The sequence below is a fragment of the Dromiciops gliroides genome, chromosome 1 (assembly GCF_019393635.1).
Source record: "Dromiciops gliroides isolate mDroGli1 chromosome 1, mDroGli1.pri, whole genome shotgun sequence".
Lineage (NCBI taxonomy): Eukaryota > Metazoa > Chordata > Mammalia > Microbiotheria > Microbiotheriidae > Dromiciops > Dromiciops gliroides.
Genome location: NC_057861.1, coordinates 544,091,875 through 544,117,521, shown reverse-complemented (window position 1 = coordinate 544,117,521; position 25,647 = coordinate 544,091,875). Strand labels below are relative to the sequence as shown.

The following is a 25,647-nucleotide window of genomic DNA, read 5'->3' as shown; positions in this document are numbered from 1 at the left end:
AGTCATGAAAAGATAGGAAAAATGCCACCCTGTCTGAATGAACTTGGCCTAATATTAAAATATTTTTAATGGAAACCTTGAAATTTGGAGGCAGAGGCAGCAAGAGGATTGGCATAAAAAATAATGAAGGCCTCCCTCTGCTGCGCGGGGAATAACTAAGCACTTCTTCCTGGCCCCCGCCCCGGGCTAGAAGCAGTAGAGAGCACTACGTGAAGAGAGGCCTCTCGGAGGGAGCGTGAAGCATTCTGGGAAACGGAGGTCCTCCGCCACCATCTTTCTTTCCCTGAGCCCGGTCAGTACGGGGTCACGAGCGAGTTGGGCCATGAAGCTGCTAACGGGCGCCGGATCCCTCTCGGTGAGCGCAGCCGGCTTGGCGGAGATGCGGAGGGGGTGACGGGCTTCCGGGAGGGAAGTGGGCTGTTGGGGTTGCGGAGCCGAGGCCCCCCCGTTCGGCTCCCCACTTCTTGTCCTTCAGCTCAACCCTGCAGAAGGAGCGGGGGCCCGAAGCTGGAGCGGCTGAGGAGATGATGGCGCTGCCCCCAAGGGAGCCGAGCCGAGCCCCGGGCCTCTCCTTCCTTAAGGACTGAGGGGAGACGAGTGAAGGTCATGTTTGTGACCCCTGTCTGTGACCCCCGCGCCGGGGTCGGGGCGGGGCTGACCTGGACCCTCAGCTTGAACCCCTAAGGGTGAAGGCCGTGACTTTGATGAAACACCCTCCTCGAGGATTTAATGTGGGCCGTGCTATAAAAACGTCCCCTTCCTCCTTGGGGGATGGGGATGGGGGGCGCAGAGCAGCTTTCAGAGCCAGGTTCCAGGTCACATGCTAAGCGGGGAAATACTCAGGAGCCTGGTTGACCATCCTTCCCCCCGTTTACTCCCCACCCCGCCTTCTGCTCTAGGGGAGGACGAGGCGTGTATTAGAGAGAGGGTCCTACTAGATCGGGAGGTGTGGTGTCTGGGCCCTAGGACGGCAGTGAAGTACTCGGTAAACCATAAAGCGCTATATTAAAAATGTGAATTGTTACTTCGTTCCATGGAAGTTTATCTACAGTTTCCTTTATTTTTATAGCCAACCCCAGTGATCAGAGGAATAAAGTGGCTTCTACCTGAGGAGAGAATAGAATTCTAGGTCCAAGGACTGAAACTTCTAAATTATAACTGTGAATTTGAGGGGGTCGGGGTCGGAGGCGAAGGGGTTTAGCTACAGCAAAGTATAACCGCTGGAAAGCCTTGTATCATCGGCATGCATAGAAATGCAGTACTGTGGTTATACAGTACTGGATTGGTGTGGATAACTTGCATTCCGCATTTTGGGTAGATATATTCACATGATAAGTATCTGACCACAGGGGCAGCTAGGTGGTGTGGTGGATAGAGCACCTGCCCCAGATTCAGGAGGACCTGAGTTCAAATGAGGCCTAGTGTGTGACCCTGGGCAAATCACTTAACTTTCATTGCCCCACAAAAAAAAAAAAAGAAATAGTGAAGTGTCTGACCATAGTTGGGTTGAACACTGACTGCATCACCAAATCTCTAAGTACTAGAACTAAGGAAGTTCTGAGGTAATAAAACAAATCAAAGATTATTCCTTGACAACAGTAAATGATAAAAATATAATTGATTATCATAGGAAATTGTATAAGCAACAGATATAAAAACTGATAGATTTTAATGAATGACCTTTAAGTCCCCTTCTAAGATAAGATTCCCTACTTGCCTGATACTCCTACTAGAAAGTTTAGATAAAAGTTCCTTGAAAGGGGGCACCTAGGTGATGGAGTGGATAAAGCACCAGCCCTGGATTCAGGAGAACCTGAGTTCAAATGTGGCCTCTGACACTTACACTTAGTAACTATGTGACCTTGGGCAAGTCACTTAACCCTCATTGCCCACCAGTAAAAAAATAAGTTCTTGATGACCTCAACTTCAAGGACTAACTGCTGAGTCATACCTTTCGCCTCCCCACTTTGAGGTTTTCAAATTCTGAAATAACTTTTGCTCCATGCATATCACCTTCCCATTCCTTCAGCTCTATTTTGGGGGGGGGGGGCAATGGGGGTTAAGTGACTTGCCCCGGGTCACACTGCTAGTAAGTGTTAAGTGTCTGAAGCTGGATTTGAACTCAGGTACTCCTGAATCCAGGGCCAGCGCTTTGACCACTGCACCATCTAGCTGCCCCGCTTCAGCTCTATTAATGTTCCCTCAACCTTGAATGCTGGTAGCCTTCCTATATTTACCAGCCCTTTGCCTCTTCCACCTAACCTGGACCCCTAGTTAACTTATTTCAATGATATTTTCACCCTGTGACCCTTGACCTTATGCTGTGCTTCACTTTGCTATTTGAAGGAAATTTCCATCATGCCCTTTCCCTGAAGCCCAGGTTGTTTAAGATTGCTGGTGAAGAGGGGTGGCTAGGTGGCGCAGTGGATAAAGCACCGGCCCTGGATTCAGGAGTACCTGAGTTCAAATCCAGCCTCAGACATTTGACACTTACTAGCTGTGTGACCCTGGGCAAGTCACTTAACCCCCATTGCCCTGCACAAAAAAAAAAAAAAAAAAAAATTGCTAGTGAAGGTAATAAAACCATGCAAATCGTTTCTACTACAAATCAGTGCTATTTGACATGTCAGAGTGGAAGGAGCATGGACCTGAGAGTCAGAATACCCGGTTTCCTGTTCTGCCATTAACTGTAGTTTGGGACTAGTCGCTTCACTTCTCTAGGCCTTGGTTTAACTGTCTATAAAATGAATGGATTGGACAAGATAATCTTTAAGGCTCTTTCCATGTAAAATAGTTTTATATGAATTTATCTTGCATTTGTGAACCCTTATATTAGTTGATAATCTTTTTGCTTATCTTTTGTTTTCTAATGCAGAGGTATCAGACTCTGTCCAGCCAAATAAAAATGTAATTAGGAAATGTTTACCAAAAATAAAAATGCAATGCTGTATAGAAAATACTAATTTGTGGTTTTCTAAGTCAGTATGCTACCCATAGGGATCTTTTTCTGTTTCAGTTTTACACCATTGTTCTAATGCATTCTCCAAATGAGTGCTGTTTTTGTGTGTTTGTTTGTTTGTTTTTTAGTGAGGCAATTGGGGTTAAATGACTTGCCCAGGGTCACACAGCTAAGTAAGTGTTAAGTGGCTGAGGCCAGATTTGAACTCAGGTACTCCTGACTCCAAGGCCAGTGCTCTATCCACTGCACCACCTAGCTGCCCCGAGTGCTGTTTTTAAAAAATGAAAAAACCTTTTCCCATTTTCCTTAAGTTCACTTCACTTTAATGTGATGAGTTTTTTTTTGGTAGCTGGACATAGTTACATTTTATAACCCAAAGAAATCTTAGACATCATCTACCATTGTGCCCCCTCATATTATAAATAAGTAAATGGAGATTGAGAGAGGTTGAAGTGACTTTCCCAAAGTTGAAGAGGAAATCAGTGACTGAGCCAATCTGACTCAAGCCAATAATAGCACCTTCCTCTTGGGGTTAGCATGAGGATCAAATGAAATTAATGTATATAAAATGCTTTCTAAGCCTCAAAGCACAAGAAAGAACTAATACTGTTATTCCTACTATATTGTGGTGCTCCCTCTTGAGTTTGAAATACTATTTATCTCTAGCTCTTAGAATACATATTGACTAATGTGAATGAACAAGACATTTATTTAGCAGTCACTGTCTACAAAGGGGCAGTTGGGTAGCACAGTAGAGAGAGCACTGGCCCTGAAGTCAGGAGGACCTAAGTTCAAATCTCACCTCACTTACTAGCTTGCCCTGGGCAAGTCACTTAACTCTGATTGCTTTAGACATTCGGGGCCATATCTAGTTGTTCTGATGTATATCTTGTTATCTGATGTATATCTTGTTACTGGACCCAGATGGCTCTGAAGGAGAGGGTGAGGCTGGTGACCTTGCACAGCCCTCTCTCACTTAAATCCAATCCATTGCAAGTTCGTTTTAAATCATTGTATGATCCTCTTAAAATGAAGAACAGGCAACAACTATGTTTAAGGCACTGTGCTAAGCACTGAGGATACAAAGAGAAAAGTAAGACTATCCCTCAAGGAACTCACATTTGAATGGGGAAAACAGTACACTTCAGATGTAAGTCTGGAATGGAAAGTCGCCATTGTCCTTAGGGTACGGCAGCAAAGCAGAAGGTTAATTCCTTTCCTCTGATGTCATTTCCACTGACAAAAGCATATCCACTGGTAAAGCCATTTGACAGTGCCTAGTACTTTGGTGGCAAGAACTTTCTTTTCTGGGTCTTCAGTAGCTGTGCCTGTAACACCTGCAGAATCAATGTCAGGGTGCATCTCCACAGGAGTTACTTCTCAGAATGATGGAGGGCACTGGGCTGGAAGCACTCTCATTTCCAAGATTCTTGGGCTATCTCCATCAGTGTCCTAGAGAAAATGGTGGTGGCTGTGGCAGTGGTGTTTCAACTTAATTGGCGATAACTTAAGGACATTCCCTGAGCCATCAGGCTTTGTGATTTGGTGATGAGTTGGTTTACTTGGCTAAGCAGTAGAATGATTTTTGTGTTCTGACACAAAGTTCCCACACAGATTTCATTCATGTAATCATTTGTAATTTTGGTTTAACGTCTTTATAAATCATAGCACTTTGGGATATAACATAGGTCTTATGATTTTCTAGAAAGCATTGTTCACGTGAGGAATATTTTTCATCTTTTGTGTTTAGAGACGGTTTTATTCCCTCAAAGTTGCCCCAAGAGTTAAAGCCTCTGCTGCAAAAGCTCCTGTACAACTCCATCCTGAGGAACTTGAGGTGAGTCTTACCAAATCTCTCAGATATCGTGTTTAAAAAAAATTTTTTTATTACTTAGTTATAAGAAGACTTTGATAATGTCTCTGCTTTGTTTTGACTATAGCTAACAAAGTTACCAAATGGCTTAGTGATTGCCTCTGTGGAAAATTATGCTCCAGCTTCAAGAATTGGTTTGTTCATTAAAGCTGGTAGTAGATATGAAGATTCTACCAATTTTGGAGCCTCCCATTTACTCCGTCTTGCAGCCAATTTGGTAAATATTCTTCCTCAATACATTGGGTTTTTTTTCAATTATATTTATTAGATCATGTAAATATCTCCAAACAGATACATAGCTTCCAGTTCCATATTTTTGGCATAATCTGTTTTATTTTTATAGCTAACAAATTAATGTAAATATTCATGGATAAACATAAACTTTAAATTTGAAATAGTAGTGAATAGGCAGCTATTAAAAGCACAATATATTTTTATATTAAGATTGTTAAAATGCCTTGGGATTTTACATTAAGATTACAGCATACATAAGAAATCAGCAGGAGCAGCTAGGACCTAGGGGGCAGCTAGATGGCGCAGTGGATAAAGCACCAGCCCTGGATTCAGGAGTACTTGATTTCAAATCCGGCCTCAGACACTTGACACTTACTAGCTGTGTGACTCTGGGCAAGTCACTTAACCCCCATTGCCCCACAAAAAAAACAACAACAAGAAATCAGCACAAGTTGTTACCTGTTTGTGTTTTCATATTATAAATGAGCTTTCTCCCCATGCCCCCTCTGCCTGCCTCTTCCTTCAGAAGTGCAGCCTCTTTGTATATGGTAAATTAGCACTTGGTTGCAGAATCGAGGTATAATTTACTTTTTCACAATATAAAATGCCGTTCATACGTGCCATATTTTACAATTGAACCATTACCTATATAAATGATTTGTTTTTTATTTAGTCTTAGTCTTTACACTTATCATTTTTACTTTTCTGTTGCTAAATTTTATTTTGACAACATACAAACACTGACCGTCTTGGACTCCAACAAAATACAATCCTCTTTCCTCCCCAACAATATACAATCTCAGAAAACAATTAAAATGAGATAAAAGTCATTGTGTTGGGGCAGCTAGGTGGTGCAGTGGATAAAGCACCAGCCCTGGAATCAGGAGTACCTGAGTTCTAATCCGGCCTCAGACACTTACTAGCTGTGTGACCCTGGGCAAGTCACTTAACCCCAATTGCCTCACTAAATTAAAAAAAAAAAAGGTCATTGTGTTGATAATACCTCCAACCTCACATTTTTATAGTTTGAAATGCTTAGAGATGGTCGCTAAAGTAGCTCCACTGTTATCCTTTGTAATAAATTTGAATTTTGTAATGCAATAGAAAGAGTGCTGAATTTGGAATCAGAGGACTTGAGTTCAAATTCCACCTCTACTATTTACCACCTATGTAGCACAAGACAAGCCTCTTAACCATTATAAGCCTCAGTTTTCTCTTCTAAGATAAGGTGGTTGAACTAAATAATCTCTGAGATCACTACACCTCTAAATGTAGGATCCTGTGATTCTATAGAGCAATTGTTGATGGCCCTTTGGAGTTGTTTTCATTTATATCATTGTAGTTATTATGTAGATTGTTCTTTTGATTCTACTTTGTTTACTTCATACAGGTCTTCCCGTATTTCTTATAGTTGTCATCCTTTATAAGTCAATAATATTTAATTATACTTGTATCAGTTTGTTAAACCATTCTTCCCTTATTGGACAAGGGTATTTCTAACTTTCATAAGAGTTCATTTTAGTTTTTGAGCTTGCTAACAGCCTTAACTGTATTTTGATTTGGGTATTTGTTGTTGTTAAATTGTTAAATTTGGTATTTCAAAATTATTGACAAATAAGACTTTTTGTTTTTGTTTTTGTAAAGACTACAAAAGGAGCTTCTTCTTTTAAGATAACCCGGGGGACTGAAGCTGTTGGTGGTAAATTAAGGTATGTTAAATAAAATACATAGTTACTTATTACAGCTAAATAATGGTTCCACAAGGTGGCTATATTATAGGGGAAATACTTATCTTACTAATTCAAATAACTGACCTTAATATATTTCTTGTTTAGTGTGACTAGCACAAGGGAAAATATGGCTTATACAGCAGAATGCCTCCGGGATGATGTGTAAGTATCAGTATATTTTGTCTAATTGTAACCCTTTTGCAAGGCAGACATATTAGCATTGGCTTTATTTTCTAGGATTATTATCCCCAAATTTTTCTCTATGTCTTTTACAGTGATATTCTAATGGAATTCCTGCTCAATGTCACCACAGCACCGGAATTTCGACGTTGGGAAGTAGCAGATCTTCAGTCACAACTAACGATTGATAAAGCAGTTGCTTTTCAAAACCCCCAGACTGGTAAAAAGCATCTTGATAAACTACATTTGATTCATGCTGCTGCAGTTTAAAGATGATCTGATTGGCTACGTAGGCCTGGCTTCTCAGGCACCTCTACAATGGCAGTACCCAGGCAGGAGCTTAGTTTTATCAGTCTAACCCGACGTGATCAGATTGGGCAGCTGATTTACACTAACCAAATTCACGAGAAACTGATTAAGAAACAATTCCAATTTAATATTTACAATGAAGAATAGTACTGTTAGAGGGTGTATTCTGGAGACAGTGGGAATCAGCATGTCTGCTAGCATCAGCAGACATTTTTTGCCAGTAGAAATACTTAAAAATCAAAATGATATTGGAAGATCGATTGGTAAGTTAGGTTTCATAGGAGCCATAACTTGTTTATGTTATGCCTACCACACATCCCTTCATTACCCTCTGTGTGATATTCATTCTCAATGTTTGGGAGACTCCGTCAACTATTACTTCAGATTAATTTTTACTATCATTGTACTATATCAAGCACTTCTCATCTCCCCGTGGCTCTAGAGAAAAAAATGTCATTTCCTGCTCTATAAACATTGAAGGCTTCATACAGAAATTTTACAATGAACTCATCGAGTTTGACATTGTTCTTAAGATAGTGGATGTATGAGACAAAATATGATCAAGGGTTTTTAGTCTCTTCATTGATTGAAATGACTGGCCAGTTTTTCTCATCTTAAATACCAATGTCCTGAAATACTTATCATTGGGAGTCAAATCCTTGCATCAGTGCTTAAATGGTTTTGTTTTGGTTTTGGTTTTGGTTTTTTTGGTGAGGCAATTGGGGTTAAGTGACTTGCCTAGGGTCACACAGCTAGTAAGTGCTAAGTGTCTGAGGCCAGATTTGAACTCAGGTCTTCCTGAATCCAGGGCCGGTGTTCTATCCACTGTGCCACCTAGCTGCCCCCAATGCTTAAATGTTTGTCCAAATTATTATTTGAAGTGGAATGATGTCTTTAAAAAAAAAAACACAACAACTTTGAAAAACATATAAACTACAGATTTAAGATTTCTCTTAGCTGTATTAGAATTTCACTAGTGAAGTTTATAATTTTTGTGCTGCTAGTTAGTGTAAAGGAATTAGACTTGGATTACTTTTGAGCTGTATGGAGAAAAAAACCAAGATATACTATTGACCTGTGTCAAGAAAGTTAGAACTTTGTGTTCCAACTTCTCTTCTTCCTTCCCTCTCCATCCCCCCCAAGAAAGCAATTCAATATAAGTTACACATGAGTAGTTAAGCAAAACATCTCCACGTTAGCCAGGTTGTGGGGAAAAAAAAAAGGACAAAAACAAAACTTCAGATTAAGGAACCATCAAAAAAAATTATGCTTCAATCTGTTTTCAGATACCATCAGTTCTTTGTAGATGGACTGCAATTTTCATAAGTCCTTCAGTTATCTTGGATCATTGCATTGCTGAAAATAACCGAGTTAGTCACAGCAGATCAGACAATGGAATTTTAGACCTAAAAGGGGCCTTACAGATCATCTAATCTAATTTTTCATGTTAACAAATGAAAAAACTAGTCTGCTAGGGTTAAATGACTTAAGCAAGGTCACACAGTTAGAAAGTCAGACTAATGGTCTTTCCAGTGCTGTAGTCATGGAAGCTATGGAGGTAGTAAGTACATTGCCAAAGTGCCAGAGGAGTTGTGTACTCTTAATATATAAACTCCTAATGACTGAGATACATTTTCTGAAAAAAAAAAAAAAAACTGCCATGGATAGTCTAACATCCATCCCTAGTCAGCAAGCAGAATTTTATATTTGCCAATAGGCAACCATAAATTTCAAGTCCTGGTGATACTGAAGCAAATTAAAACAATCAAAGGGCCAGATAACTTTTTTCTCACTTTACTATCTTCACTTTAATTGTATTTAGTGAATGGTTTTTTCCCTCTCCTTTGTAGGTGTGATTGAAAATCTGCATGCTGCAGCTTATCGGAATGCTCTTTCTAATTCCTTGTATTGTCCTGATTATAAGATTGGGAAAGTTACTCCAGAAGAGGTACTACTATAACATCTTGTGTTTGATACTGTTGCTTTTTTATATTAAGTATGGTATTTATCTGCTATTTCTGTTTTTGGAAACTTTTTCTATTTTTTATTTAAGTAAGCTTTTAAGAAAAGCCTACTGGGGCAGCTAGGTGGTGCAGTGGATAAAGTACCGGCTCTGGATTCGGGAGGACCTGAGTTCAAATGCGGCTTCAGACACTTGACACTTACTAGCTGTGTGACCCTGGGCAAGTCACTCAACCCTCATTGCCCCACCAAAAAAAAAGAAAAGAAAAGCCTACTTAGAAAATCCTGCCTGGACTTTTTCTTTAATGTGCCCTAATGTCACTTCACTAGATATGGTTTAGAAGTAATTACCCTGTTCCTGGTTAGAGGAACCTTTTGAGTTAAATATCAAAACACTACCTTTTTCTCTTCTGATGCTTCATCCTAGGTTTGTCATTTGGCAGGAGGTAGCTGGGGATTTTATAGAATCTTAAAGTTGGGAGGGGCCTCTATTCCAACCAATCTATTCCAACCAATACCTTGTAAACAAGAACCTCCTTTAAATTATCTCTAACAAGTGGTCATAACAGGTGCTCGTAGCTTGAAAACTGATATTTAGAAAAACCTAGTACTAGGTCTAGCAATTAGTACATGCCTGTAGTCCTTGCTACTAAGGAGGCTGAGTCTGGTAGAAAAGATGATCAGGTGTCTGCACCAAGTCCAGCACCAAAATGGGGGAGTTTGAGGAGGAGGGAACTGCCTCTGGATGGGTGAGCCGGCCCATGTCAAAGTTTCTGTTCCAAAGATTCTGTTCTGTTGCTTATGAGTGGTCACTGTATTTCTAGCCTGAGTCTCAAAAAAAAAGAGAGCTACTGTCTCCTAAACCAGCTCATTTCACATTTGGATAACTCATGATTTAGGAAGTCCAGGTTATTATTGGTGGGAAGGAGATAACAGTGATGGTCTAGTCTAAATAGAGGCAGCATAGTAAAGTGGTTTGGGAATTGGCATGGAAGCTGAGGCCTTAACAATATAAATCAATATAAACTGAGGGCAGAGTCCAAGTTATCAGTGGGGAGAAGGTAGAAGTGATATGTTGCCGTGTTCAACTCAAAGACTTTCCAGGACGCTAAAACCTACCAGACCTTGTCTTCTGCTAACATAGTTTTCCAGACCTGCAAAAGCAGGTATTAAAATGAAAATAATAGGGCAGCTAGGTGGCGCAGTGGATAGAGCACTGGCCCTGGATTCAGGAGTACCTGAGTTCAAATCCGGCCTCAGACACTTAACACTTAATAGCTGTGTGACCCTGGGCAAGTCACTTAACCCCAATTGCCTCACAAAAAAAAAAATGAAAATAATAGCTTTAAAGTTTATTTAACTAGAATTAAGGATTCATCCTCATTTCTGTTTTAATCAACCACTGAAATAAAACAGGCCACATATTTCCCCTTCTGTTTTGCTTACATTGCTTCAGGAAGCCCCATATCATTCAACAAGCCTTTATTAAGAGCTTTGTATGAGGTGCTTTGCTTTGAAAAAGGTCAGAAATAAAAGTGAAAGATATCCTTTCCTCAGGGAGCTTACATCCTAAGGGAGTAAACAACATGTACATAAATAGATATATACAAAGTAAATATGGGATATTAGAAGGCAAGATTTTAGCAGCTAGGAGGATGGTGAAAGGCAGACGGCTGTGCTTGAATTCTGTCTTGAAGGAAGCCAGGAATTCTGAAAGACAATAGTAGCAAGGGAGAGCCAGGCCTGGGGGCTAGCCAGTATGAAGGTATGAATATAGAAGTGTGAGGTCCCAGAAGGACTAGAAATTAGACTAGTGTAGCTGGATTGTAAAGTACATAGAGCACGGTAATTTGTTTGCTTTTTTTTTTTAAGTGAGGCAATTGGGGTTCAGTGACTTGCCCAGGGTCACACAGCTAGTAAGTGTTAAGTGTCTAAGGCTGGATTTGAACTCAGGTACTCCTGACTCCAGGGCCGGTGCTCTATCCACTGCACCACCTAGCTGCCCCGAGCACAGTAATGTGAAAGAAGACTAGAAATATAGGAAGGATGGGGCAGGTTGCAGAGAGCTTTAAATCCCAAATAAAGGAGTTTATAATTCTACCCTAGAGGCAGTAGGGATCCACAAGACTTTATTGAATAGAGAAGATAACATGGTCAGCCCTGTACTTTAGGAAAATCACTGGCAGCTATGGAGAAGAACTGGAGTAGGAGAGACTTTAGGCAGGGAGACTAATCAGGAGGCTATTTCATTAGATAAATGATGCCTGAAGTAGAAGCTGAGTAGAAAGAAGGAAATTTATACCAGAGATGCTATGAAAATAGAAATAACAAGACTTTGCAACTGATCAGATATGTTGGGTAAGTGAAAGTAAGGAATTGAGTATGATTCTGAGATTATAGATCTGCATGACTGAAAAGATGGTGATGATCTCAGCAATAATAGAGAAGTTTGGGAAATTGTGGATTTGTGAGCTGGGGAAAGGTAATGAGTTTTGTTTGGGATGTGTTGAATTTGAGATGTTAATGAGACATCAGTTCAAAATGTCTCATAGAAATTCATGATGTTGAATTGTAACTGAAGAGAAAAACTAGAGCTACATATATAGATGTGGGAGTCATCTGTATAGAGATGATCATTGAACCCATGGAAACCAGTGAGATCACCTAGAGAGAAAAAAGTAAAGAGGGTCCAAGGCAGGACCTTGTGATACACCTAGAGTTTAGCATGACATGGTCTGGTAAAAGTGATGACAGGAAAGACAAGAGAAAGTAGAGCATTGAAACCTGGAGTAGAGAAGGTAGTCATAGTGACAGATGGTGGATAAACCAAAAAAGATGAAGATTCCATTGCCTTTTGGGTCACTCACACTTTCGATCCCTGGGACACAAGTAGTATGGGGGCAGGGAGAGAAAAATCTTAGCAATTGTTGGGGGAGGGAGGGAGGGAGGTGGTTAAGATCACAAATGCTCTTACCAAATGATTATGAATACAATTACCATATACAACTACTTTTTCTTCCCTAAAATCTTGGAGAATTATTCACACACATATCAGAATTATCTTTAATTTTTTTAAAAATGAGAAGATGGGCTTTTGCAAATGATTTTCCTTAGGTCCATGTCTTTGTAGTCATATAATTGACAGAATACAAGAAAGACATTATGGTTAATCCTCACAGGGTTTCCTTAGAGTATATTAATAGTGTTGTCCTCTTCAAAATAGTTTACTTGAAAGGCCATATATACTTTTTATCCTTTAAGAGTGATTGTCTTTTTAAAATCTGTAAAAATCTCTAAGCTTCAATCAAGAAGTCCTGGGTTTAAGTCTCGCCTTTGACACTGACTTGCTTTTCGCGGGTCACAAAATTTCTCACTGCCCCACTCAAGTATGTATTACAGAGGCTAAGACTATAGTTGCAGAGAAACTGAGTGACCTTAGCTGTGTGAGTTCAGGTTTGTTATTGGAAAAAGTCTCAGTACTTTCTAGTAATCTACTTTGTATGATGGGTGCCAAGTTGGGACATGCACAATAGGAATTCACAGAGAGAAAGATTATTAAAAATTCACATCAGGGACGACTTCATCTAAAAGGAAGCCTTCCAAGCTTCCTTTGAAGCCATCCAAGTGCATCTGAAAATAGAGAGGAACTGGTAGAATGTGGTTTGGAAGTTTATCTCAATACCACCTATACAGAGGCAATTTGTTGTGCGAGTTAAATACCATTACAACAATATCCCTGTATAATGGTAATATTTCCAAGTGCTAGCCAATGATCCAATTCTTTTGAACATAATATGGTAAAATAAAATTTCGGTGCAACTTAAAATGTAATGTACCTAGTGGGTTTGTAAAATGTGAGGTTTAGAAAGCTTCCTTCTAACTTTAAAAGTCAGTTCTGCTATAACTCAACATATCTATTCCTGTGCATAGTAAAAGATGGCAATTGAATTTGTGGATACAGACCAACCCACTTCTTCCTACTTCACCAAAAGATACACAATAAATATGGTACTTAGTGGGTGTGCACGCATAAAAATTCACAAATATGAAAGAATAGCCAGTACTGTCCTGGCATGTAGCTTTCACTGTATAAATGCTTATTCCCTTTCTTTCCTTTTTGTAGGATAATAATACACTATGACCCAAGGTAGATTGGGGAGGAGGGGGAGAGGCAATGAGGGTTAAGTGACTTGACCAGGGTCACACAGCTAGTAAGTGTCAAGTGTCTGAGGTCAGATTTGAACTCAGGTCCTTCTGAATCCAGGGCCAGTGCTTTATCTACTGGGCCACCTAGCTGCCCCCTAAGAAGACTTTTGGGGGGAGGGGCAATGAGGGTTAAATGACTTGCCCAGGGTCACACAGCTGCTAAGTGTCAAGTGTCTGAGGCCGTATTTGAACTCAGGTCCACCTGAATGCAGGGCCGGTGCTTTATCCACTGCGCCACCCAGCTATCCCGACTTTAAGATTTTTAAAGTGTGTGGTTTTTGTGTATTCCTTTGGTGCTTGGTTCATCTGTGTGTACTTTTCTATGTTGACTGTGTTTCTCACAGCCATTGCATCAGAGCAAATTTGCATATTCAAAACAAGTGTTAAAGCAGAACTATCACTATTTTGTTTAATTGTTTCTATTGTCAAAATAACCTTTTATTGTGTTTTCACTTCAGCTTCACTACTATATACAGAACAATTTTACAAGTGCAAGAATGGCTCTGGTTGGACTTGGTAAGTTTTGATTTAGCTGTCTTTGATTGCCTATCAATTCACATAAACCATAGTCTGAATACACTGTGGGATCTTATTTGAATAATGGGTTACAAGTAAATGGCAGACCTTTAGTCAATGGCTTCAAATTCTGTGATTAACTTTTGTTTAATTTCTAGTGACATTTTTTTTGGTGAGGCATTTGGGGTTAAGTGACTTGCCCAGGGTCACACAGCTAGTAAGTGTTAAGTGTCTGAGGCCAGATCTGAACTCAGGTCCTCCTGAATTCCAGGCCAGTGCTCTATCCACTGTGCCACCTAGCTGCCCCTTCTAGTGACATTTTAAAAGTCAGAATCTAATGTTTAACTTTATAAATAGCCCATGTGAGTTTTCATAAATTTCAGTTTGAGCTTTTTATCTGTTGCTGCAGGGATAAACCATACTGTCCTGAAGCAAGTTGCTGAGCAATTTCTAAACATGAGGGGGGGACTTGGCATGTCTGGTTCAAAGGCCCAATACCGTGGAGGTAGGTATTTTGGGTTAGGTTTGGTTTTATGAGAGGACATAAAATTGGTCTCTAATTCATGCACAGACAATCTAGTATAATAGAAAATGTGCTGAATTTAAGAGTCAGGAGAACTTTATACTTGAATCCTATCTCTGGTATTTACTAGCTTTTTGAATGTGGGGTAACTCAATTCTCTGAGCTCTTGTGTTACCTGTAACAATTTTCATAGAGAATATGCAGGGAATGACTTACCATACTACCACCAGTTATATGACTTTGGTTAAGTCGATTCAACTCCCTGGAGCTCAGTTTCTTTATAAGATGAACAGGTTGGACAAAATTATCCCATTTTCAGTCAGTAAGCATTTATAAAGTACCTACTGTGTACCAGGCACTGTACCAAATTCTGGGAAACAAAAAAGGCAAAAGATAGTGCCTGCCCTCAGTGAGTTTACGGTCTAATGGGAGAGACAACTTGCAGACAAGTATATACAAAGCAAGCTATGTATAGGATAAATAGGACATAATAAAAAGAGGAAAGGCACTGAAATGAGTACAGGTTGGGAAAGGCTTCCTTTAGAGAGTGGGGTTTTAGTTGGGACTTAAAGGAAGCTGGGAAGGTCATTAGTCAGAATGGAAGAGGAGAGCATTCTGGACATGAAGGACAGCCAGAGAATATGACCAGAACTGGAAAATGGAGTGTCTTGGGGGAACAACCAGGAAGTCAGTGTCACTGGATCAAAGTGTACTTCTCAAGGAAGTAAGGTGAAAGACTGGAAGATAGGAAAGGGTTGGGCTATGAAGGTCTTTGAATGTCAAACAGATGATTATTTTTATTTGTTCCTGGAGGCAACAGGAAGCCACTGGAGTTTACAGAGGATTATGGGGAGGGCTGGAAGGGTGACATGTTCAGACCTGCTGTTTAGGAAAATTACTTTAGTGGTTGAATGGAAGATGGATTCGAGTGGGGAGAGACTTGAAGCAAGCTGACCTCCAAGCAAGCTGTTGCAATGGTCCAGGCTTGAGGTGATGAGAGCCTTCACTAGAGTGGTGGTAACGTCAGGAGAAAGAGGGGTTTATTTGAGAGAGGATGCGAAAGTGAAATTGACAGGCCTTCAGAACAGGTTGGGGGCAGGGAGACATCAAGGAATCCAGGATAATTCCTAGTTTGCAAGTTTGAGGGGTTGGGAAGATAGTATTATTGTCCTCAGGAGAGAATGAAGGTTTAGAGGGGTTCGTAATAAATTCTGTTTTGGACATACAATTCAAGATGTCTGAAAAGCACTTGAAGACGTGAGATTGGAAATCAGCAAAGTTTCAGGCAGGAAAGGTAGACTTGAGAATCGTCACCAAAAAGATGGTAAATTAAATAAGTGCTGATAAGATCACCAAGTAGTATAGGAGAAAAGGAAAGAGACCCCAGGTCAGAACCTATAGCGAGGTGAGGGACACCTATAGTTAAAGGCTGTGACCTGGATGATCATTCAGCAAAGGAGCAGTCAGATATGTAAGATGAGAACCATGAGAGATTGGTGTCCCAAAAACCTAGAGAAAAGAGTGATTGACAGTGTCAGTGGCTACAGACAAGAAGAATGAGAATTGAGAAAAGGCTATTGGGTTTGGCAAAGAGCCATTTTGGTGGAATGATAAGTTTAGGAGCCACATTGTAAGGGTTTAAGAAGAGAGTAAGAGGAGAGAAAGTAGAGGCACTTAGTGTACATGTCATTTTCAAGTTTAGCTACAGAAAACATACAGGATAATAGTTAGCAGGGATAGAAGTGGGTTTTTTCAGGATATAGTAGACATGGGCAGGATTGTAGGCAGTAGGAAATGAGCCAGTAGGCAGAAAGAGACCAAAAATAAGTGGAAAGGGTGGGATGACAGCAATCTCTTGGAGAGGATGGAATAGGATCACTTGAACAAGTAGAAGGGTTAGCCTTGCCAAGGACTAAGGTCACTTCATATGATGCAGGGGTGAAGGGGGAAAGTGGTATAAGACATGAGGAAGAGGGAGTCTCTGGGATTCTACTTATTACCATTTTTTCCTCAACTTACTCTTTAAAATAAGGCCTATAGTATCTTCAGGTCAATATTTGGGACTAATGAGTGGGTTAACTAGTATGGAAGAGAAGAATTTGGCCCTATGTTGTCTCTTCAGTGGTCTAAGTTGAGGTATAATTGAACAATACTGCAGGATGATATGGATATGGGAGAGAAAGACCAATCGATTATCTTACCACTTTTTTGTGTGTACCATTACTTGTTGGGAGGTCAAGTGACTTAAGGGCAAAACTTGGATTTAATGAGAATTTAAAAACTAAACTAAAACCTGATTAACCTTTTCTTTCCCTCCCACCCCAGGTGAAATTCGAGTGCATAATGGTGATAGTCTTGTCCATGCTGCCATTGTAGCCGAGGGAGCTGCCTCAGGAAGTGCAGAGGCAAATGCATTTAGTGTCCTTCAGCATGTCCTTGGTGCAGGGCCTCATGTTAAGAGGGGCAGCAATGTCAGCAGCCAGCTGCATCAAGCTGTAGCCAAGGGCACAAACCAACCATTTGATGTTAGTATAAACATTATTACCTTTATTTTATTTTCAAAGATTCGGTATTAGAATATTGTTGCGATGATAGACTTGAGAAATTACTAAGATTTAAGACATCTTAAATGACACTTAGTAAGAGAAATTCAATTTTAAAAATTCTGGAGTTTCACTTCATACCCATTATACAGGGAAGATGATAGAACAGGAAATGACATTTGTTGGAAGGTTGTAGGAGCACAAGCACATTCATTACCCTGTTGGTAAAACTGAAGAGATCCAACAATTCTTGAAAGCAGTCTGAAACAATACTGCAGAATCATTAAATTCTGAATATCCTGTGACCTAGCACTCCATTATTAGACTTATATCTTGAAAACATCAATGAAGAAAGGACCCACACATACAAAAATATTTGTAGCATCACTTTTTGTTGTAGCAAAAAAACTGAAAACAAATTGGTTGCCTATCAACTAGGGCAAAGCTGAACCAATTATAATATGTGAATTAATGGAATATTATTGTGTCATATGACATAATGAGAAAGGGAAAAATTCAGAGAAACTTGTGAGACTTTATATGAACTGCTGTAGAATGAAGTTAGAAGAATCAGAAGTTTATATCATGACTACAACAATGTGAAAGACTTAAGAACTATTACCAATGCAATGACCAATCATGACAACAGAAGACTAATGTTGAATTATATACTTCCCACCTCTTTTTAGACAGTTAATGCAGAATGAGACAGCCAGTGTGTGGATTTGTTTTTTATGATTATATTTGTTATAGACAAGAACTTTTATTTTTTGTTAGGGAAAAATAAAGGAAAGGGATAGTGATACTAAAATAGGGGAGGAAAAGAGGATTAATGAATGAATCACTTTTAAAAAACAAGCAGAACTGCCCTGCCAGAAAAAACAACCAAAAACACCAAGCAGAAGTTCAGCAGGGAATGAAGACTGTTGGGGCTACAATGTGAAGTAAAAGGCAGGGAAATTGTATTATCTCACTATATGAGGGGAAAAAAAAGTATTTTGCTTAGAAAAGAGTATCTCTTCCCCATATCCTGTTTTGATTTTTATTATTATGTTTAGTAAAGCCAAATTGTCTTTCAGGTTTCAGCCTTTAATGCAAATTACTCTGATTCTGGACTCTTTGGAATTTATACTGTATCTCAGGCTGAAGTTGCTGAAGATGTAAGTTACCACCCTACTCCCACCCCAAATTATTTTTTATTAAAATATAAAATGTTTGAATGCCACAATTAATCACATATTTTAAGTTTGCATGTTTATAAATGTTTATAATAATAATAGCAGCTAACATTTATATAGCACTTTCAGGTTTGCAAAACACCTTATATGTATTCATTTGGTGCTCACAACAACCCTGTGAACTAGGTGCTATTGATATCATTTTAAAAAGGAGAAAACAAACACGTGAGAGAAGTTAAGACTTTCCCAGGATCACACAGCTAGTGTTGTCTGAGGCAGGATTTTTTTTTTTTTTGGCGGGGCAATGGGGGTTAAGTGACTTGCCCAGGGTCACACAGCTAGTAAGTGTCAAGTGTCTGAGGCCGCATTTGAACCCAGATACTCCTGAATCCAGGGCTGGTGTTTTATCCACTGCGCCACCTAGCTGCCCCCTGAGGCAGAATTTTAACTCAGATTTTCCTGACTCCAACTCCAGCAGTCTCTCCCCTTCCCCACCTAACTGCCTAATCATAAGCTTTGAAAGTCAAGAAAAGGGGAGTGCTGATATCTCCTTTGACCATTTATATAAGTAATGGGTACAAATGTCAAAGGTATAACACCCTCTGGTACATTATGAGACCTACTTCCAGGTAAATACTGATAGATCAGTTTAGAGGGTAAAGGAAAAGATAACCGGCTATACTAAATCTGCCAACTGTGCTCTTTCAAATCACATTGCTCTACTTGCCAAGGAATTCGTGACAATGTCAGATGCTTTGCTGAAATTAAAATAGATTATAAAATTCTCCTGGTCTACCAGCCTAGTAATCCTATAAAAATGAAATCAGTAAAAACTGAATTTATAAAGCTTATTTATACAAAATTAGATCGAAGCGCTGAGAAGTTAGTACTGAATATCTTTCATACAACCTCTAACCAAATATTTCTAATGATGGGAGCTCACAGTCCCACAACATGGTCTGTTTCATTTTTTTTGACAGCTCTGATTACTAGAAAGCTCTTTATCCTGAGCTGAAATCCACCTTTGTATAACTTCCACCACTTTTTTTTATGCCATAAAAAGTCATGTAGTGTATGTCTAATTTATCTTCCATATGACACCCTTGAAAGCAACTTACTGTATCACTTCCAGGTCTTTTCTCCAATAAACTGAATGTTTCTAATTCTTGTCATGGTTTCCAAACCCATCATTATCTTCATCTCTTTACCTATATGTACTTTAGTTTATCAATGGCTTACCTCAAAATGTGGTGTTTAGAACTGAACACAATATTAAAAATGTGATCCAGTTAAGACAAAGTTCAATGAGACTGTGTCCCTTGCTCTGAACTATTTAATAGTCCATTGTATGTGTGTGTCCTGAGAATTTAGAACCGATTATTAAACAAAGGGTTAAAAAGGAAGCAGCCAGTAGTGAGTCACTAAAGATTTTCAAACAAGGGAGAGACTTAAATAGTAAGAAAGGCAGCTTGGATATATGCAACTTGGAGTCCTCTTCCTCTAGAGGAAGGAGTTACTTAGAGCTTGGGGAAGATAACTGCCAAGAGAAATAGTGTAAATTCCCCTTTAGGAAACATCCACATTAAAAAGCTAGGAAGTTGATGAAGAGCCATTGATATAAAAGATATAAAAGTAACAGTTAATACAGAAGGAAAATCAAGAGCATCAATGTAAAGAGATCAAGAGGATGAGTACAGCCACTGAATTTGGCAATGAGGAAATCACAGGTAACCTCTAGAGAATGGTTTTATTAGAGTGGAGGAAGGAGAGGGAAACAAGTATTTATTTAGTGTCTAGATGTGCCAGATGCTGTGCCAAGCCCTTTTTTTTTTTTGGCAGGGCAATGAGGGTTAAGTGACTTTCCCAGGGTCCCACAGGTAGTAAATGTCAAGTGTCTGAGGCTGGATTTGAACTCAGGTCCTCCTGAATCCAGGTGTGCTAAGCACTTCATAAATATTATCTCATTTGATCCTCACAGCCCTGGGAGGGTGCTATTATTACCATTTTACAGTTAAGGAAACTGATGTAGGTACAAGTAACATAACTTGCCCATGGTCACACAGCTAATAGTATATGTTATGGCCAGATTTAAACTTGGATCTTCCTGACTCCAAGCTCAGTGCTTTATCTGCTGTACCATGTAGCTGCCCTAGGGTGGTAGGAACAGATAACCAGTTGCACTGTGGTTGAAAAGAAAGTGGATAGTGAGAAAAAAGGCATGAGAAGAACCCATGAGTGATTTAGATGAAGAAATGTTCAAGATAGATATAGGAGTCCCCAAACCTCCAGCCCAAGGAAAAGGACCTCAAATCCCCTCATAAAGTATCCTACCTTTCCAACTCTGTGTGTATAATTTCTTCATTTCTTTACCCACATAATGGAAAGCCCATCTTCTCTACCCAGTCTTACCTCTAATTGGCTTTTCCATCAGCACTTTGCATTCTTTGCTAGCCCCATTATGTGTCCCTGATGTTTTCTAAGACTCCATGAAAAGAGGTCAGCATCTTCTGGTGGGGGGGTGGGGGGCGGGGAGAGTGTGGGAGTGAGTGTTAAGATTTGGAGCTAGTGCTTATGAGTGTATTTTCCTCTCAAATGCTCTCTATAACCAAATTTGGCCAGTTATATTGTCAAATGGAAGTCTAGTGGTTTTGAGCTTTGGGGAAATGGAGAAAAAGGCACTGAAAGTTACTTATTAAATTTGCTTTACTTTTCTGTCCAGGTTATCAGGACTGCTTACAACCAGGTAAAAGCAGTTGCTCATGGTGACCTTCCTGAGAAAGATTTAACAGCAGCTAAGTGAGTATAAAATGTGTGTGTGTGTGTGTGTGTATATATATATATATATATATATATATATGCACAAACCCATATACATACATATAAAGGTCTTATGCTTTTGCTCTTTAGATGAAGAAAAAGTTTTCTTCATAAAATATCAGTTGACCAGAGTCATTCATAGGAAATTAGAAATGCTATCTTGATTTAGGTTGGCACTGAGCCATAATAGATCCCAGTGCAGAGTTTTACATTTCTGGCACATCCTTTCATATCTTCCATCTTCTTTTTTCTGCATGTAAAATGTTTTGTTTTTCATTAAAGGGGGTCAATGTGTTTGGAATCCAGCTGCATAGCTTAGACATCTCAGCAGATTGGCTTCAGCTAGCAATACTTCCATTAAATTTGAAAGAAAGCCTTTTTAATTTCACAGAAAAAAAAATCCAGTTTTGAGGATACAGTTCTCCCTTTATGTAAATTTGTATCACATAAATTTGACTTTATGTAAAGAATTCTTTAAGAAATCTGCATTTAAAAAAAGACCTATGCTAACTTTACTATACAGTACAGTACTGTGTTCTTTCTCTCATTTCATGGCTTCCTCCCCCTATCTCCTCCCCACCAAATCCTCCAATTGAAAGCAGAAGCTCCACCACCCTTGGATCAGGAGCTTGGCTTGACACCTCCAATTAGGAGAAAAGAGACCTAGCTCCACCCACCTGCACATGTGTCTGTCTTCCATCCTTAGATACCACATTTGTCCCCAGCCCCCAAGTTTTGCTCATCCATCCCCCATGCATGTTCCCTGTGTACTTCTACAGTTGTGGCCAGGTCCTACATTCCTCCTGCTTTTGCTTCTCTGTTCATGTCCTTGAACTGTATGTTCCACAGGCATGTGCTTCTTCTTTCCCCACCCCCCCTCCTGTCTCCCCTTTCCCACATCTGTGGGGAAATTTGCATTATGTAGAGGTCTGCAGTAGAGTCTACTTATTTAAAGGGAGAACTCTCTGTAGTTAACATCATTTTTTTGTGGTTCAAGATTACCCTTCTTATGAGACACATTCTCTTGGATGCAAGATCTACCAGATTAGCCATTTACTATACAACTAGCAATATCATCAGTTTTGTTAATAGCAGTTTGAGGAACTAGGGTAGATTTAGATAACAAAAGTGTGTGTGTGATCTTAGGATTCAAAATTTCAATCCTAGATAGAATCAGTTAATATTTATTAGGCATTGCAGCTACAGATGTGAAAAATGCCTGGGGGCATTTAGTTCAACTCTTCCCTCCTAGTAGTATTACTTACCTTTTAACCATTTAACATTTCTAAGAGCTGGTTTGCTACACATTTACACAATGAAATAAGTAAACTGAAGCATTTGGCTTAAGAAAAATTTAGGTTTTAAATCCTGTTTGTTTGCTTTTTAAAAAATATTAAGTGTTGTGCAAGCCTTTATAAGTTAAGGCAGAACACAAAAAAACTCAGTCACCAGTTTTGAAACATGGTCATTTTTTTTTTTTATTTGAATGCATCTTGTCATACATTTAAAAGTGCAATCATTTCAGATGGGAAAAAAATTATATGACCTCTTAGATATAATAGGTAAAATTCCATCTTAACTAATTTGAGAGGACTTCAGGATTCGTTACATTTGAATCATGTTAGGGGCAGCTAGATAGCACAGTGGATAAAGCACTCGCCCTGGATTCAGGAGGACCCGAGTTCAAATGTGGCCTCAGACATTTTACACGTACTAGCTGTGTCACCCTGGGCAAGTCACTTAACCCTCATTGCCCCTGGGAGGAGGCAGGATAAAAACATTTATATACTGTTATAGTGTTGTGGTAAGAAGGGGTATGTGAAGTGGAAGGCCCTGGGATGGTACCTGAAATAGTGTTTATGTCCATACTTAAGGCCACCTTTTTCAGCTGCATCTTAGACCTCCAGCATCTTCACCTCTCCTTATTTCCTAGTTGGCTTTATTAACTGGTATACTCAACCACATTCTCTGCTTTGGCCCTCAATCAAACAAACATCCAGCATATGGTTCTAGCAACAGCTAAGAAAACGTCAAATGCTGAACCAAAGAAATATTTTTTATTTGATTATTAGTGTTCTGTGAATTGTAAACAAAGCAATTTATAGAGGCTTTTTGATATAGTAATATTTGTTTAAAAACCAGGTCCCTCTTCACCTCACTCACCCCCAAAAAAACTCACATTGGGTACCGTCTGTTAGAACAAAGAATCAGAAAATCTCAGGGACTTCCATCTATATCTACCCATACTGCCCATACCTGAAATAGAATCCTCTTTACAAACTTCCTTGACAAGCACTTAATATACATTTGCTTGAAAACTTCCTTTGAAGGGGAACCTACAAGAAAATTAAACTAAATAAAACACTGTTAACATGAGGTTTTGTCTGCAGTTACAAAGTTTTAAGTAGGTCCAGGCAAGTATCACAGAATAGTTTTTGTGAAGTGTGTTATTATGGAATTCAGTTAAACTTAACAGCTCTTATTACTGCATTTCCTGTACAGTAGTTTTCAAAAATTATAGTAATAAATACTAAGTAAATTAAGAAAATAGACTGAAAAACTATTGTCCTATAAAATTTTGAAGGCATTATGCATAATAGTGGAATATAATTATAGGAGCACTTTGCAATAAACTTTTACTTAGAATAAACCTTAAATGTTTGTGTTGAAAATTTGTCACTTAAATATTTCATAACATTTTCTTGCCCAGAAACAAACTAAAAGCTGGGTACCTGATGTTAATCGAGTCTTCAGAGGGCTATCTGGATGAAATTGGGTCCCAGGCTCTGGCATCTGGTTCATATGTCACACCATCATCTATTCTTCAAACAATTGACTCTGTGACTACTGCTGATGTTGTAACAGTAAGTAAAATAGATTACTTCATAATGTTGAAGTGTAATTATTACTATAATTGAACTTTTATGATTTTTCACACAAGTATGATTTACCTTTTTTACCTATATGAAAAAGGAACTACTATTTTTAAGGGTTTATTTTCTTGTTATATTTTCAGCTAATCTGATTTACATTGGGTCACTAGCTTTCTTGTCATATAACCTGTTATAGTCTGAGAGAGTGAGTGTGTGTGTGTGTGTGTGTTTTAGTTCCAGACTTGACTGGCTTTCAACTCCTGAACACAGATACCCATGCACACATGCCTCAAAGTTAGGGATTATCTTTATATTTGTACGTTTGATTAAAAATGTAGAAGAAAAAGCTGCTGTGATCATTTTCATTTTCATCTATTTTCTCCCATGTCTCACTGCTCCTGACCTATTATATGTCAATAAAAAGAGAAAGCAACACCCCACAGGTTCTGTTACTACCATCCTTCCTCAAAAACCAGCGTTACTTTAGGAATTTCTTTTGCAGTACAAGAGTAGGCCTGTAGATGTATACTTACCCTAAAATATCAAACCACCTTGCTTCTAGAACTTTTCACATGGCATTTAACTGTCCATTTTAATTGTACTTAGTAAAATAAAAGATAAAAGTGTGTCTTAATTCTCTAATTTCCAAGTGGAATAGATTTTAATTGAAGCACAATTTGATTTTTAAAAAAAATCCATGTGTAAGACTATACTTTAAAACTTTCTTTGAAGGGGAACCCACAAGAAAATAGCTTAACAAAACACTGTTAAATTGAGGTTTTATCTGCAGTTCCAAAGTTTTAAGTGGGTCATGGCAAGTATGACAGAATAGTTTTTGCATCTGAAATGTGTGTATCTGTGTAGAGGAGCACTTAGGTGGCTGTGCCACCTGAGTGCTGGGCCTGGATTCAGGAAGACCTAAGTTCAGATCTGGCCTCAGACACTTGCTAGCTTTGTGTGTGAGACACCCTGTGTAGATTACCTTTGCTTCAGTTTCCATAGTACTAAAATGGGGATAGCAATAGTATCTACCTCCTAGGATTGTTGTGAGGATAAAAATGAGATATTTGTAAAGCACATAGCACAGTGCCTAGCACTAGTAACACTATAAATATTAGCTATATATAAGTTATGCTAGGCGGCATGATTGCTTCTTACATCCTTAACAGAGTTCATAATATGTTATCTAGTTTTTTGAAAGTGGGGGAATATGAACAAATTAAAACACCAGGCATATCGTTACTTTTTACTCTAATTTGAAGAGGTAACAGAAAATTATTGGCTATACATATAAGTCTTCTTTCAAATCCTCAAAGCTGCAGGCACCTCTCTAAGAAAGTACTGATCTGAATTGAAACTCTCTACACTGATAAAATTACATTTTCATTCTTTAAAAAACAAAGCTCCTAGAGCAACAACATAATGTTTTAACTAGTGATATCTGTTTTCTTATTCCTTTCAACCTTTTCAGGCAGCAAAGAAGTTTGTTTCTGGCAAGAAGTCAATGGCAGCAAGTGGAAATCTGGCCAATACCCCATTCCTTGATGAATTAGAAAAATGAAGCATCTATTATGGAAGAAAACAAAAGACTTTCAACACAAACTGGCAGAATAATCCTTGGTAAAAGATCAGAATTTATTAAGACCAGTCATCTTTTTATTTATGAATGGACAAGTGGCAAAACAGAAACGCAGACAAATTCCACCAGGTTTAATGTCAAATCAATAAAACATTTTATTTAAAA

General features: G+C 38.9%; 1 protein-coding gene across 1 annotated transcript; it reads left to right on the top strand.

Moving 5' to 3' along the window:
* The first annotated feature begins 168 nt into the window (after nt 1–168).
* LOC122735137 (cytochrome b-c1 complex subunit 2, mitochondrial) lies at nt 169–25,647 on the top strand. Its single transcript, XM_043976470.1, has 14 exons — nt 169–355; nt 4,710–4,796; nt 4,900–5,049; nt 6,711–6,775; nt 6,902–6,958; nt 7,072–7,196; nt 9,136–9,233; nt 13,912–13,969; nt 14,379–14,474; nt 16,818–17,017; nt 18,115–18,195; nt 20,933–21,009; nt 23,741–23,894; nt 25,375–25,647. The coding sequence occupies exons 1-14, from the start codon at nt 323–325 to the stop codon at nt 25,462–25,464; spliced, it is 1,371 nt and encodes a 456-aa protein (XP_043832405.1). The 5' UTR covers nt 169–322; the 3' UTR covers nt 25,465–25,647.

Bases quoted from the DNA above. Each gene is read 5' to 3' on its own strand.
- LOC122735137 (XM_043976470.1), top strand. From the start codon at position 323: ATGAAGCTGCTAACGGGCGCCGGATCCCTCTCG. The intron at 4,797-4,899 runs GTGAGTCTTACC...TTTTGACTATAG, and splicing joins TCCATCCTGAGGAACTTGAG to CTAACAAAGTTACCAAATGG. The intron at 13,970-14,378 runs GTAAGTTTTGAT...CTGTTGCTGCAG, and splicing joins AATGGCTCTGGTTGGACTTG to GGATAAACCATACTGTCCTG.